Below are 13012 nucleotides of genomic sequence, written 5' to 3'. Positions count from 1 at the left end.
ATGTCAAACATATTAGCATACCTACGACCGTTCTATGTATTACATTTCTATTTGCAGCGTTCTGCTACGTTGCGTCTACTGAACATGCCCCTGGGCGTCACTAGTTACCACAGCCACAAAGCAATAAACCACGCCCATTTCTACAATTTCTCTTTTTCAAGTCTGATTGCATGCTTTATACCTAACCATATTAAATTAAGACCAATTTTGACTTTGTGGCTGTGGTAACTAGTGAAAACCCCCCATGCCCATGGATTTGCGATGACGTAGAGACAACAAACAGTTGTTGGACTTGAGTAAGCTAACGTTAGCTAGCACAAGGACGAGGAGATAAAACAGCATATTTACATTCAAGCGCTTCTCGGGGAACGTCAATAAGCGGCACGTCTTTGTTTTACAATAACAATCAAAAAGGAGAGTATTGCTCTACAGTTAAATAATTTGGGGCACGATCGAAACATGCTCCGGACTATGACGCTTGTTTTTTCCTTGCCTATTCGGGGATTGTGATGCGAGGTGCTCCGGTGAGACCGCGAGCGACATTAGGAAATCATTTTAAAAAAATAGAATGATAAACTCGAAAACGAAGTATTTGGGTTTACCGAAAGGTGCATAAAACTAAACTGGTCTAGGTGTCATTGTTGGGTAACTACTTTAGCTAGGTAGCTAGTTTGCTTAATGCACAATACATAGTATTTTGCTAACGTAATGGAGGCACCGTGAGCGATTGTACAGTTTTAGCTAGTTAGCCAGGTAACGTTAAATGGTCACCCAAAATATAGTTATAACGTTAGCTAGCTTCCACATCCACTTTTAGAGTGTGCTGACAAACAAAATAGAGAATACTGTAACTAAAAACGGCTATATATGCACTTCATTGATATCTATCGTGGTTACCTAGCATTAAATTAGCTAGCCAAAGAAGTATAAACTAGATTGAGACTAGCTACTGTCGCAGGATAATACGTTATTTCTCGGTTAGGATTTGTCTGTCACAGTCGTTTGACATGTGTTGCCTTTAGATCTTGATAATTTGACAACTATTTACAGTTGCTGGACATGTGATATGGTCAATTTATCAAAGGTTTTCTGAATTACAATTTCAGGCTATAAATATTCTGAATTGCAGGCACGCATCACGTATCAAACCAGTCAAGAAATGATATCTTGAAATAGTTGTGCATGTGAGCACAAATAGCTGTTTTGTCAATCAATTACGTTTATCACTCAGAATGCACTTTATATTGTCGTTGTTGACATGTCAAAACAAAGTTGTAAACATTCTTGATGAAAGTACTTATTACAAATTGTTAGCTATTTTAGGATCAAAGACCAACATTCAAAGGCTAGACTGAAATCAACCTTGTGTCAAGTGCGGAGTTCTCGAATCCCGTCAAATTGCTAGATCAATTGCCAACACTATCTTCCTGGAAATGAAAATATGAATATCGAGGAGCAAGCTCTAGATTTGTGCAATGTCAAAATGAAGAGTAATGTCGATGACAATACTACCAATAACTCGGAAGAGATCATACCCCGGATTTCGGAACTGATGGATGGAGACTTGTGCAAACAAGGCATTGGCACCGAGGTCGCCGACACATCCTCTCTAGCCAGGCTCACAGACAACCCGCGGGGGGAGGACAACCACCGGTCAAAAGAGACACTAGAAATCGACGAAGTGAACGGGAATAAGAACAACAGCGTCCCAGATACCCCTGCAATAGTCAGTTCTGACTTTGCCGTTTCTAATGACGACCAAGACCAAGAGGAGAGTATCAAGGATACAACACCATCGGCCCTCATGTTTGCTATTGAGGAAGGGGATGATGGTGGGGATATGGACATTAGTGTGGATTTGAGCCTGGATGAAAGTGGCATGTTGGAGTCAGAACCTACAGACCAAGGACCATCCCTAACAGAGGAGACATTCTCAAGCGGTACCAATCCAGATTCATCTACCCCAGATGTTGTCACGGACAAGGAACCTGATAAACCCTCAGAACAGGAGGACTCGCCACCTGTCATTGCCACAGGAGAGGCCCTCTCTCCAGCCCTGGATGAGGGGGACGATAAACACAAAAATGGCAAGAGGGTGACTTTTCCTTCAGATGAGGATATTGTCTCTGGAGCAGTGGAGCCCAAGGACCCTTGGAGACATGGTAATTTCTCACTAAATTTTCTAAGCAATATCTGCTGATGTGACCCTTTCATATATTTTTAGGCCTTGTTTATATGGTGTCCTTAGCCTTGCTGAGACCTCAAGCTGGGGATGCCACACAGTGTAGACTGGCGCTCTTGCACTCCCTGACTGGCAGAGGGACTCTGTCACATAGTACCTTTCTGTTGTCCCTGCCCTAATAGAGGGTTTTTTGCACTCACCAGACTTTGCACTTTTAGTGTTGGATTGTAGGGTTGTCGCAAATTTAATTTCTTGATAAACACTCATAATGTTAGAAACAAACAGCATTATGTTGTCACCTAGAGTCACGTTTGTTTATTTTGCAAGCTATAGCACCCACAATTTGACAAAGTAGGTTTTTATAGGGCCATAGAGTTTAGTCTAATCTTTTTTGCCATGAAATATCTGGTATCGTAGTATCGCTATAGTGAATCCTATTGGATTGTTTCATTCGGTCTTGCTTCTCTGCCTTCCATGGCGACCATTGGACCCCAACATGCGATCACACCATTATACATTTCATATCGATGTCATCCCCAGGCAATACCTAGGGCCTATATACATTTGTCAGACCCCCTTGTAAAAATGAAGAATTGAATCATCTTACACAAATGTCTTGACACATCAGAATACAAGGTGGGGACCAAAGCTAGTTCAACACCCAGGTCATTTTTTTTTTGTCACTGATGTCTTCAGGACTAAAAGGCCCACTAGTTGGCGTCATCCCTGTTTTCTTTCTTATTCATTTGATAATGGTTCCACATGAGTTTCTCCACCAGCTCAAAATGAAGTCAGTTCCCTTAGATGTCTTAGTCGTCATCCAGACCAGGCACTCCTTAAAGGTATGACGTTTTAGTAGTGGGCAGTGTTTATTTAGTGAAAACATCTCAGTATTAGCCTATGTTGTTGTATGTGGCTTATAGTGATATTCCTTACATCTGCTATGGGGGTAGAGGTGTACTAATTCTGAATGGACAATTTGTTTTTCAGTTTTGTTTTTCCGTTTTGCATACAGAACAAATCATGTAGGACTCTCAGTCACAAGTATTTGTATGCCTGTGTGTTTATTCTTTTAAGGATTCTGCAGTTTCTCTTTATTGAACATTCCCTGTAGGCACCCCAAGCACTTGCAGACTAGGTTTATTTAACGTAGGAGGGTCAGGTGGGGAGATTTCAAGAAGTTATCAGTTTAAGTTTCAAAGGTCCAGTGGCCGGAGAGGGAGGGTGCCAGGGATATCACATGATTCAAGATAACGTTCTGCCATCTAGGGTAGCGATATGACTGTTATCTTGATCAGTGAGTGCATTCCTATATTTCTATCAATACAATACTATCAGTCATGTCAGTTACTCTGCCAACTGTAAGAAGGACTAAATGGTAGTAGGGCTGGGGGATAAGGACAAAAGATCATATCACAATATCGTTGACATTTATGATGGTATTTGACGTTTTTTAATAATAGAAGTTCTAAATATGCTTTGAGTCATTCATGACTCCAGGGTGGCAGCACATGCATTCTAAGTGATTTCAATGGGTCTTTCTCCATTTTTATACTGTTCAAAACGAAACAAAAATTGTCAGCATTTTCATCCATTTCTGTGTTTCCTGCAGTTTTATTATCATTTCCACACTGCCACACAGCATGAAATATAGGCCCAGTTAATTGAACTGTTGGAATCATGGAAATATAATGATTATTCTAATTCTATAGTTGGAGTAGTGGTCAGCACCTTGAATTCATTGTTGTTTGACATGACAACGAATTAATAAACCAGGGAGGAATTATTGACAGGAACCAAAGTGTTGGTCAGTGTTTCCAGGTGAACCTAATTAGATGTTACATTACGTGTTTTCTTTCTTCATGTAGCTAGCTAGCCAACATATGAATGTTTCGCCTATTACTCTCTAAGATAAGATAGCCTTGCACAAACATGCTTATCTAGGCCGACACCAGCACTGGTACCAGGCAGTGTTAGTTAGCTGTGTTTGCTCTGACCCTTGGTACCTTTAGCAAGCTAGCTAGCCAACTAACTAGTGATTAGCATTAGCGGCTAACACAAATTATTTTAGCAACACCTTGCTAAGAAAAGACAAACTAGCAGATAGTTTACAGAGAGTAAGATACACTATTAGTTTGTGTATAGAACGCTTGTGGAAAGCAGAATGTCACCAACATTGCTGCATCCATCTGACCATGCAAAGTGAACGACAAGAACGTGCTCGTGACACTGTGGTCGAGCAACTGCTCTCTCCTTGAGTGACGGGGCAGGGCTTGGTGTGGTTAGCGGCATGCAGGAAAGGAGGAGAGATGACTTCAGTAGAAAATAGAGTAAACTATAAAAACTGACATTGTATACACCAGAGTTTCATATCACATTTAACAGACCAAACTTTGAAATGCAGTTATAGATCAAGTAAAATCTCAAACCGGTTCGTGCATCAATGCCAGTATATAGTCAAATACGGTATACCGCCCAGCCCTAAATGGTAGATAAAACTCAGGCCAATGTTAAATGGCTTTAATCATGATGATAACCCATCTATTGTAAGTGAATCAGTCATGCTGTTGAAGGGTTCTGCAGAAGATTGAGTGATGTTATATACTGATGTTTTACTCCCTCAACACGTTCATTATTTCAATTTTCACCATCTGAAACGTCCAGATCTAGACATCCCAGGAAGTTTGAGGCATAGGCCTAGTATTCGTAACAAGCCTGCATTGTGCTCAATCCCCATCCAGTATCCTTGTCTGTCTTTGTCTTTCCATCCTCTTCACTGCTATTTCATGAAGGAGTAGGCCTAGCCCAGATCTCTCTCTCTCTCTCTCTGTGTCCTATTTAGCAGTCTTTCTCTGGGTGATGTTCACTCATGGAGAAGTGTGTCTAAGCGGGTGTGATAGGCAGTGACTGAGCTGAGGCCCAGGAAATGAAATGTATCTCCATCCCCGCCCCCAAGCCTCTTCATGGTTCACTTGAACTCATCATCGCCACAATGGATCCGGCCTGGATACTTCCTTGACTCGCTGGTCTAGGATCAGCTCTTCACAGCCCAAACCTCATCTTAGCCATCAAGAGGAACAAAACTGGCCTCAAACAGGTGCTTGGTGCTGCTCTCTCCACCAGACCCAGCGATGGGATGCTACTCAGTGTTAGACTAAACTGTAGGCTGTTATTTCCATAATGGTTTAGGCCTAGTTGTAAACGTAGCTACAAGTCATGCAGTTATATAGCCTTTCCTTGTTGTCTTAGACGCTGACATGTTCAGAATGGTCACAGTTTACGTGGCCACTAGGGTAACAGTCTCACGATTGTGTCTGTTTAGTTTCTGCGATGCTTCGCTAGTTCAAAGCATTGAAGATGTGGATGGATCACTATGCGTTTTGCCACTGAAGTACAGATCCACTCAGTTTTGTAGAGCCTTGTTAACATTAAAGGTGAATTTTAGTCTGAACAAATTGATAGATGACTCTACTCCCTACATAGTGTTTGTTTGTCACCATGCAGTGAGATTGTACAAGGAGTCCTAGCCTCTTTGTTTTGTAGAGCTTGTCCCTTCCCTTCAGTCCTGGCTGGGCACATGTTGCATCATTTCCTCAGATTCCTGAACTTCCCAGTGTGACTCTTAGCAGCTTTGCTTCCTCTCCTCCCTCCTTATTCCCCCCCCTCCCTTTCCCTCTCCTTCCCTCTTTCATTCTTCCCCTTTCCCTCTCTCATCCCTCCTTTCTCCTTCTCTCGGGCTTACATGGGAAACTCATGTGCCGACTCCTTACGTCAGTGGTTCCCAACCTTTTTTCGGTTACTGTACCATCAACTGAATTTTGCTCTGCCCGGAGTACCCCGGAAGTACCCCCTCATGTGCATTTTATCAGTAAGCCTACAGTCTCATTAATATTCTAAACTACCCCCTGTGGATAGGCCAAGTACCCCCAGGGGTCCTAGTAACTCTGGTTGGGAACCACTGCCTTACATTATGCAAGAAGCATGTGGGCTGTTGTTGGTTCTTCTATTGACATAAACAAATTAGATTAGTTGACAATTGTAAATATTCGGCTTTTGTAAACAAATAAGCTACATCTCAAAAAAAAATATTGTGAATTTCTTATCTAAGCTACACTGCATTTTGTTATGAATATAAGTGAAACCATTAATAAAATAAAATGTAGAAAGCTGCATAGCCTACATGTGATCTCATGTCAACACAAAGGCCTACTTGGAAATTGGCACCAGTAATGATGTACCTTTGGACCAAAGTTGGACCTGAGAGGCTTAACTCTTGGTTGTTTAGCCTAGGCCAACACTTTTTCTTGGCTGCAGTTTGTAGTGTGTTTGTGTACTGTTTGTGCTGTGTCTGTCCTGCTCTGCCCCTGTAGTTTGGGGTCATGACATGAACCCTGCCCCTTAACTGTGTGTCTGTCTGAACTTTAGTCATGGACCATGGGACTGCAGCCAGTGCAGTCAGAGGCCACCATTTTGACCCGTGTGTTTACAGGGGGGAGCTGCTCTGCTCCACTTATGAAAACAACATGCCTCTAGGAGTTTGCGGCGTTTAGGATGACAACCTTGGTTTTTGTACTAAAAACTGTTCTTCAGCCACATCCGTCCTAAATCATTGTTCTCTTTTGGAAACTGTAGGCTATTGAAGCACAATGTTTGCCTGAGGGATGGCTAGCTTCCCACATAAAACACCTACCACCCCTCTTATCTGTTTTAAACAGGGCTGACCGACGCTCATCACAAAATGCCTGCTCACTTATAAATAGACGGCCCTGTGGAGAGCCAGTTCAGTCAGTCATGCTGTTTTTAGCCCATGATATTACAATCCTTCTTTGCCTGACAATGCCTCAGCTACTGTGTTGCTGTTCAGTGGCATCACAGTCACAGTGAAGCTGTCTTGAAATTGAAATGTTTTTTAAATTAACCTTTTATTTAACTAGGCAAGGCAGATAAGAACATATTCTTATTTACAATGACGGCCTAGGAACAGTGGGTGAACTGCATTCAGGGGCGGAACGACAGATTTTTACCTTGACAGCTCGGGGATTCGATCTAGCAACCTTGAGGTTACTACCTGCCGCCACAATTAATTACAGATTAACACGTCACTAAGATGGAAGAAAATATTTATCTTGCTTCCTCAGGAGTAGATGGTCCTTATGACCTGTTATGATGACAGGTTAATTGACAGGTTAATTCACTTATACACAGATGTTAACATATTACATTGGTGTAAAATGCAACAGTGCCTGCATCTAAAGGTGAAATTGTTCCATTTGCGCAGTGAGAAACAGAAATGTGTCCATTTCCCCTGTGTTAGCCTCTCTGCTAAGTGACCTCTGTTAATTATTGACAAGCAGGCTAGCTCTAAATTAGCATTGTTTCATAATCACGTTCAATGTGGTTCTAGAGCACTTGATGCCCCGCTGTTGCTGGATCGACATCGTTACCAAATCCAGGCCTGCTGACTTTTCAGGAGGGAGAAAGTTGGAGGGGGGCCTGAGGTGCCATTGTGGTTGTGCTGGTTTCTTCTAGACAGCCAGGCCTGGACATTGTGTGCTTGTTTCTCACAGTCATGTGTGTCTCTGAGTGAGTGGGGCCAGACGTGGTCCCACTCAGCACTCAGTCTGAGATGGTCAGTCAGCTGCTGGCCTTGGATCAGCCCAGGGATGTCAGTCCAGTTGCTCGGGGGGGGGTGCAATACGTTAGAAGATAAAGCAGATCACGTTAATTTCATCTGTCACATCTTTACATTATGAAGCTTACTGTAGTTCTCCAGAACAGTTGAGCCCAGTCACGCTATTGTTTGTAAAATAGCACAACGGGAGAAAGCGGGAGCATGTGAGTCCAGCTGTTTATTGACGGGTGACATTTTTATATTGAAAGCCAACTTTTTGGTTTTGTTGCTTCAATCAAAACGTTTATTCTTTCAGTGAAATACGGAACCGGTCCGTATTTTATCTAACGGGTGGCATCCTTAAGTCTAAATATTCCTGTTACATTGCACAACCTTCAATGTTATGTCATAATTACGTAAAATTCTGGCAAATTAGTTCGCAATGAGCCAGGCGGCCCAAACTGTTGCATATACCCTGACTCTGCGTGCAATGAACCCAAGAGAAGTGACACAATTTCACCTGGTTAATATTGCCTGCTAACCTGGATTTCTTTTAGCTAAATATGCAGGTTTAAAAATATATACTTCTGTGTATTGATTATTAGAAAGGCATTGATGTTTATGGTTAGGTATACGTTGGAGCAACGACAGTCCTTTTTCGCGAATGCACACCGCATCGATTATATGCAACGCAGGACACGCTAGATAAACTAGTAATATCATCAACCATGTGTAGTTAACTAGTGATTATGATTGATTGATTGTTTTTTATAAGATAAGTTTAATGCTAGCTAGCAACTTACCTTGGCTTCTTACTGCATTGTCGTAACAGGCAGGCTCCTCGTGAGGCAGGTGGTTAGAGCGTTGGACTAGTTAACTGTAAGGTTGCAAGATTGAATCCCTGAGCTGACAAGGTAAAAATCTGTCGTTCTGCCCCTGAACAAGGCAGTTAACCCACCGTTCCTAGGCCGTCATTGAAAATAAGAATGTGTTCTTAACTGACTTGGCTAGTTAAATAAAGTTGTAAAACAAAAAAAAATGCGGCAAAATCGGCATCCAAAATTTAACGATTTCCGATTCATATGAAAACGTGAAATCGGCCCTAATTAATCGGCCATTCCGATTAATCGGTCGACCTCTAATCCTAATAGTACCGGTAAAGTTCGTCGAAACATGTCAAACGATGTTAATAATTAATCCTCAGGTTGTCAATTGTCTAAATAATCGATAATATTTCAACCGGACAATAGCGTATTCAATAGAAAGGAAAAACAACGAAACCAGCACTGCATGATTCTACAGTCCACTGAGAGAAAGGTCTCATTCTTCTTCATTTTTCAGAAAACAAGCCTGAAACAATGTCTAAAGACTGTTGACATCTAGTGGAAGCCATAGGAACTGCAATCTGGGTCCTAACCCATTAGATACTCTATAGGCATTCAATTGAAAATACCAACATCAAAAGAATCCCACTTCCTGGATGGATTTTCCTCAGGTTTTCGCCTGCCATATCAGTTATGTTATACTCAGACATTATTTTAACAGTTTTGGAAACTTTAGAGTTTTGTATCCAAATCTACCAATTATATGCATATCCTAGCTTCTGGGCCTGAGTAACAGGCAGTTTACTTTGGGCACACTTCTCATCCAGATGTCGAAATACTGCCCCCAAGCCATAAGAAGTTAACTTGTTTAGTTGTTGGAAGGGTGCACTTAGTTCCCCTTTTGTTCTAAGTAGTCGCTCAACGTCTGGGGGTGATGCACTTTCAAATGAGTAATTAGGTTTGTGGTATTGAAAGATTTCACTTTCTCCCTTCTGGAAATCATAGCAGCACAAACATTGCGTATGGCCTTTTTGTTATCTTCCTTTGAAATGTAAAAATATATCCACACAGCAGACATTGTGCGCTAGGTTAGGAATGCTGTGTTGCACGTGTAACGCTGTTTTTTTGTGTGCCGTCATTACGTCATCTATCTATGTTATATAGGTATGCACATCAGCTTTTACATTGGTTTTGCGTTAAACTAAACATGCCAATGTTGCCACTTTCAGCTAATATCGTCCGATTCCAATATGCTTACCGATATATTGTGCATCCCTATTAATTTCTCTACCATAAGCCACCTCCAACATTGTTTTAGGGAATTTGGCAGTACGTCCAACCGGCCTCACAACCTCAGACCGCATCTAACCACACCAGCCCAGGACCTCCATCTCTGGCTTCTTCACCTGCGGGATCGTCTGAGACCAGCCACCCAGACAGCTGATGAAACTGTCGGTTTACACAACCGAAGAATTTCTGACCACACTGTCAGAAACCGTCTCAGGAAAGCTCATCTGCGTGCTCGTCATCCTCACCAGGATCTTGACATGACTGAAGTTCGGTGTTGTAACTGGCTTCAGTGGGCAAATGCTTACCTTCGATGGTCACTGGCACGCTGTAGAAGTATGCTCTTCGTGGATTCATCTTGGTTTCAACTGTACCGGGCAGATGGCAGACAGCGTGTATGACGTCATGTAGGCAAGCGGTTTGTTGATGTCGGCACAAAGTGCCACGTGGGGGTGGGGTTATGGTATGGACAGGCATAAGCTACGGACAACGAACACAATTGCATTTTATCAATGGCAATTTGAATGCACCGAGATACCGTGACAAGATCCTGAGGCCCATTGTCGTACCATTCATCCGACGCCATCACCTCATGTTTCAGCATAATAATGCACGGCCCCATGTGTGCACAATTCCTGGAAGATGAAAATGTCCCAGTTCTTCTATGGCCTGCTTACTCACCAGCCATGTCACCCATTGAGCATGTTAGGGATGCTCTGGGTGTTCCCGTTCCCGCCACTATCCAGGAACTTGGCACAGCCATTGAATAGGAGTGGGACAATGTTCCACAGGCCACAATCAACAGCCTGATCAACTCTATGAGGAAAATTGTGACCAACAGATGCATATCTGTATTCCCAGTTGTGTGAAATCCATAGATTAGAGCGTAATAAATGTATTTCAATTTACATATTTATTTATGAACTGGTGGCATTTTATATTTTTGTTCAGTGTACATTTCCTGTTTAGCTAAAAGTTAATATTGCATTTTACTGGAGAAATGTATGCTAGCTACACCGAGAAAAGTACCGAAGATGTTGTCTGCTGATGGAATGCTGTTTGAATTCTCATCCGAATGGAGAAGTGCGACTGAAGCGCAGAAGAACACAGAATTCTGCGTTAACGCAAGCCATAAGTTTAAATTGCTAGCTAAGTCAAATCAAATGTATTTATATAGCCCTTCTTACATCAGCTGATATCTCAAAGTGCTGTACAGAAACCCAGCCTGAAACCCCAAACAGCAAGCAATGCAGGTGTAGAAGCACAGTGGCTGAATGAATAAGGTGACGGGGCATCATATTGTGTTAGCCCTTGCTGTGTTTGAGAAGTCAAAGCCCTTTGGATGAGTATTCTGTATATTGATTTCCTTGCTTGTTTTTTTTTCTTCTCTTTGTTCTTGGCCCTTCTGCTCCTCCCCCATATTCTTCGAGAAGGCATGCCTGTTGTCCTAGTGAATCCAGACTGCACACAGACCCAGTGTGTACACATGCTGCTTCAGAGCCAGTGCTGTTCTTCCGTCATACAAGCATGCGTCAAAACTTTGTTCATGAGCACAATAGCTCTTGTTCACATTCGCTTGTAAATTTCCATACTCACTAAAAATGGTATTTGGTAGCTCCTACCTAATATATGTGTAACTTTATGAGCTTGATTGCCTGTCTTTGAAAATTATATATTTTTTTCTTCGTTTGCACCCGTTAGTATATTTAGCAGCCTCCGTGGATTTTCGCTCATACTTGTGCTCATTTTGTTAGCATTCTGGTTATAGATGCCCAATGGGCTTTTTTGCGATTTTTTTTTTTGGCGCCCTGCTGTGTACTAAGCCGGTAATACCGTAAATCCCGTAATGAGAGGATGGTATGGAGATATGAACATCTGTATAAACCCAACCCTAGTTCCTACTATGTGAAATAGCTTAACTACTTCCGCATGTGTTTCAGATGGATTCAGTTATCCATCCACCTGTATTTCCTCCCATGTAAAGCTGTAGGGGGCTTCCTGCTTTGTGAGATGTTGTTTTTCCATCCTGACCCTCCCCCCAGCAGTAGTGCTGACCCCATTTAGTCGACTGGTCGATAGGCTGTTGGTCTTTTTTAGTCAAGCAGTCGCAAATATATATATTTCATTATTTTATGGCACACGAGATACCTGTCTAATTGATACCTGACTCACACATGTCTCAGTGGACTAATCCATTGCGATGGCTCACCAGTATCAGTAGTACATTTACCGTTAATTCCCATAATTTCCAAACTGCAATGTTGTTATTATTATTTTACTGTTCTCATTGTTGGAGTGGACATGTTTTTTGAGGACCGCACAACCTAGGTTACACTTGTGAGGAACAAGTTTTGCTTTTTAAATGTCATTTACGAATTATTAATTGTATTTTGTTTGTAGCGCTCCTGTCAATCTTGAGTGAGGACGCGCACCTGATTATGCTTAAAGTAGGCCTAGGCTACTTGCCCTCCGCAAATGTAGGCCTACAAATGTGCCCATTTGGGAATCTGATTAGTATTTCTGATTTGTCTTAACTCACCACCACTGTGGAGCTTCTAACAGCAAGTAAACAGTTTGTTTTTACATCCATTGAGAATGACAATAGTTCCTCAACATAGCTGGAAACATTTTTCAAATAGGCTCTCTTTCAATAACCACTCCAGGCCACTTCAGCCCAGACCCAAGTTAATAGTTGATACAATGTTGCAAGTTCCTTGCAGACAGGCCAAGTGTGTAGCCATGTGATTTAGAGGATATTTATTTTATCAGGATATTGTGTACCTCCAGGCTACAATGTTTTTGTTGGCTTTATGTACGCCATTTTTACATAGTTGGCAATAAAATAATTGTGATTAATCACATGATGATTTTGAGGTATGACTATGTTTTGATTAAATTGAACTGTTCCATGAAAATGTGCATATGAAAATCCTAACTGGCATGCAGGTCGGTAAAAATTGTAAAATAAATTGTTACTCCAAATGGAAAAGGTTGCCGAACCTTGGTTTAGCCTATTACCGGCAACTTCAGGAGCTTAACGGCAGAATCTGCGAAGGCCAGCAGCAGCAGAGGGTCATGAACATGTTTTTTTAATTGATCTCTGGCTCC

General features: G+C 41.9%; 1 protein-coding gene across 17 annotated transcripts in view; it reads left to right on the top strand.

Annotated features, from left to right (window-relative positions):
* Window positions 1-296: 296 nt before the first annotated feature.
* The window catches only part of LOC120028884 (protein phosphatase 1 regulatory subunit 37-like), a 56688-nt gene continuing 43972 nt past the window's right edge, over window positions 297-13012 (top strand). For 13 of the 17 annotated variants that reach the window (XM_038974150.1, XM_038974144.1, XM_038974140.1 and 10 more), the window contains exon 1: window positions 297-2162. In XM_038974150.1, the coding sequence (XP_038830078.1) occupies window positions 1442-2162 (721 nt within the window). In that variant the 5' untranslated portion in view covers window positions 297-1441. The remainder of the gene's footprint in view (window positions 2163-13012) is intronic. The other 4 variants (XR_005473543.1, XM_038974138.1, XM_038974136.1 and 1 more) reach the window with 1 other exon arrangement.

This window comes from Salvelinus namaycush, chromosome 34, assembly GCF_016432855.1.
Source record: "Salvelinus namaycush isolate Seneca chromosome 34, SaNama_1.0, whole genome shotgun sequence".
NCBI classification, from domain to species: Eukaryota; Metazoa; Chordata; class Actinopteri; order Salmoniformes; family Salmonidae; genus Salvelinus; species Salvelinus namaycush.
Note: the sequence above shows the minus strand (reverse complement) of the source record. Positions and strands in the feature narration are given on the sequence as shown.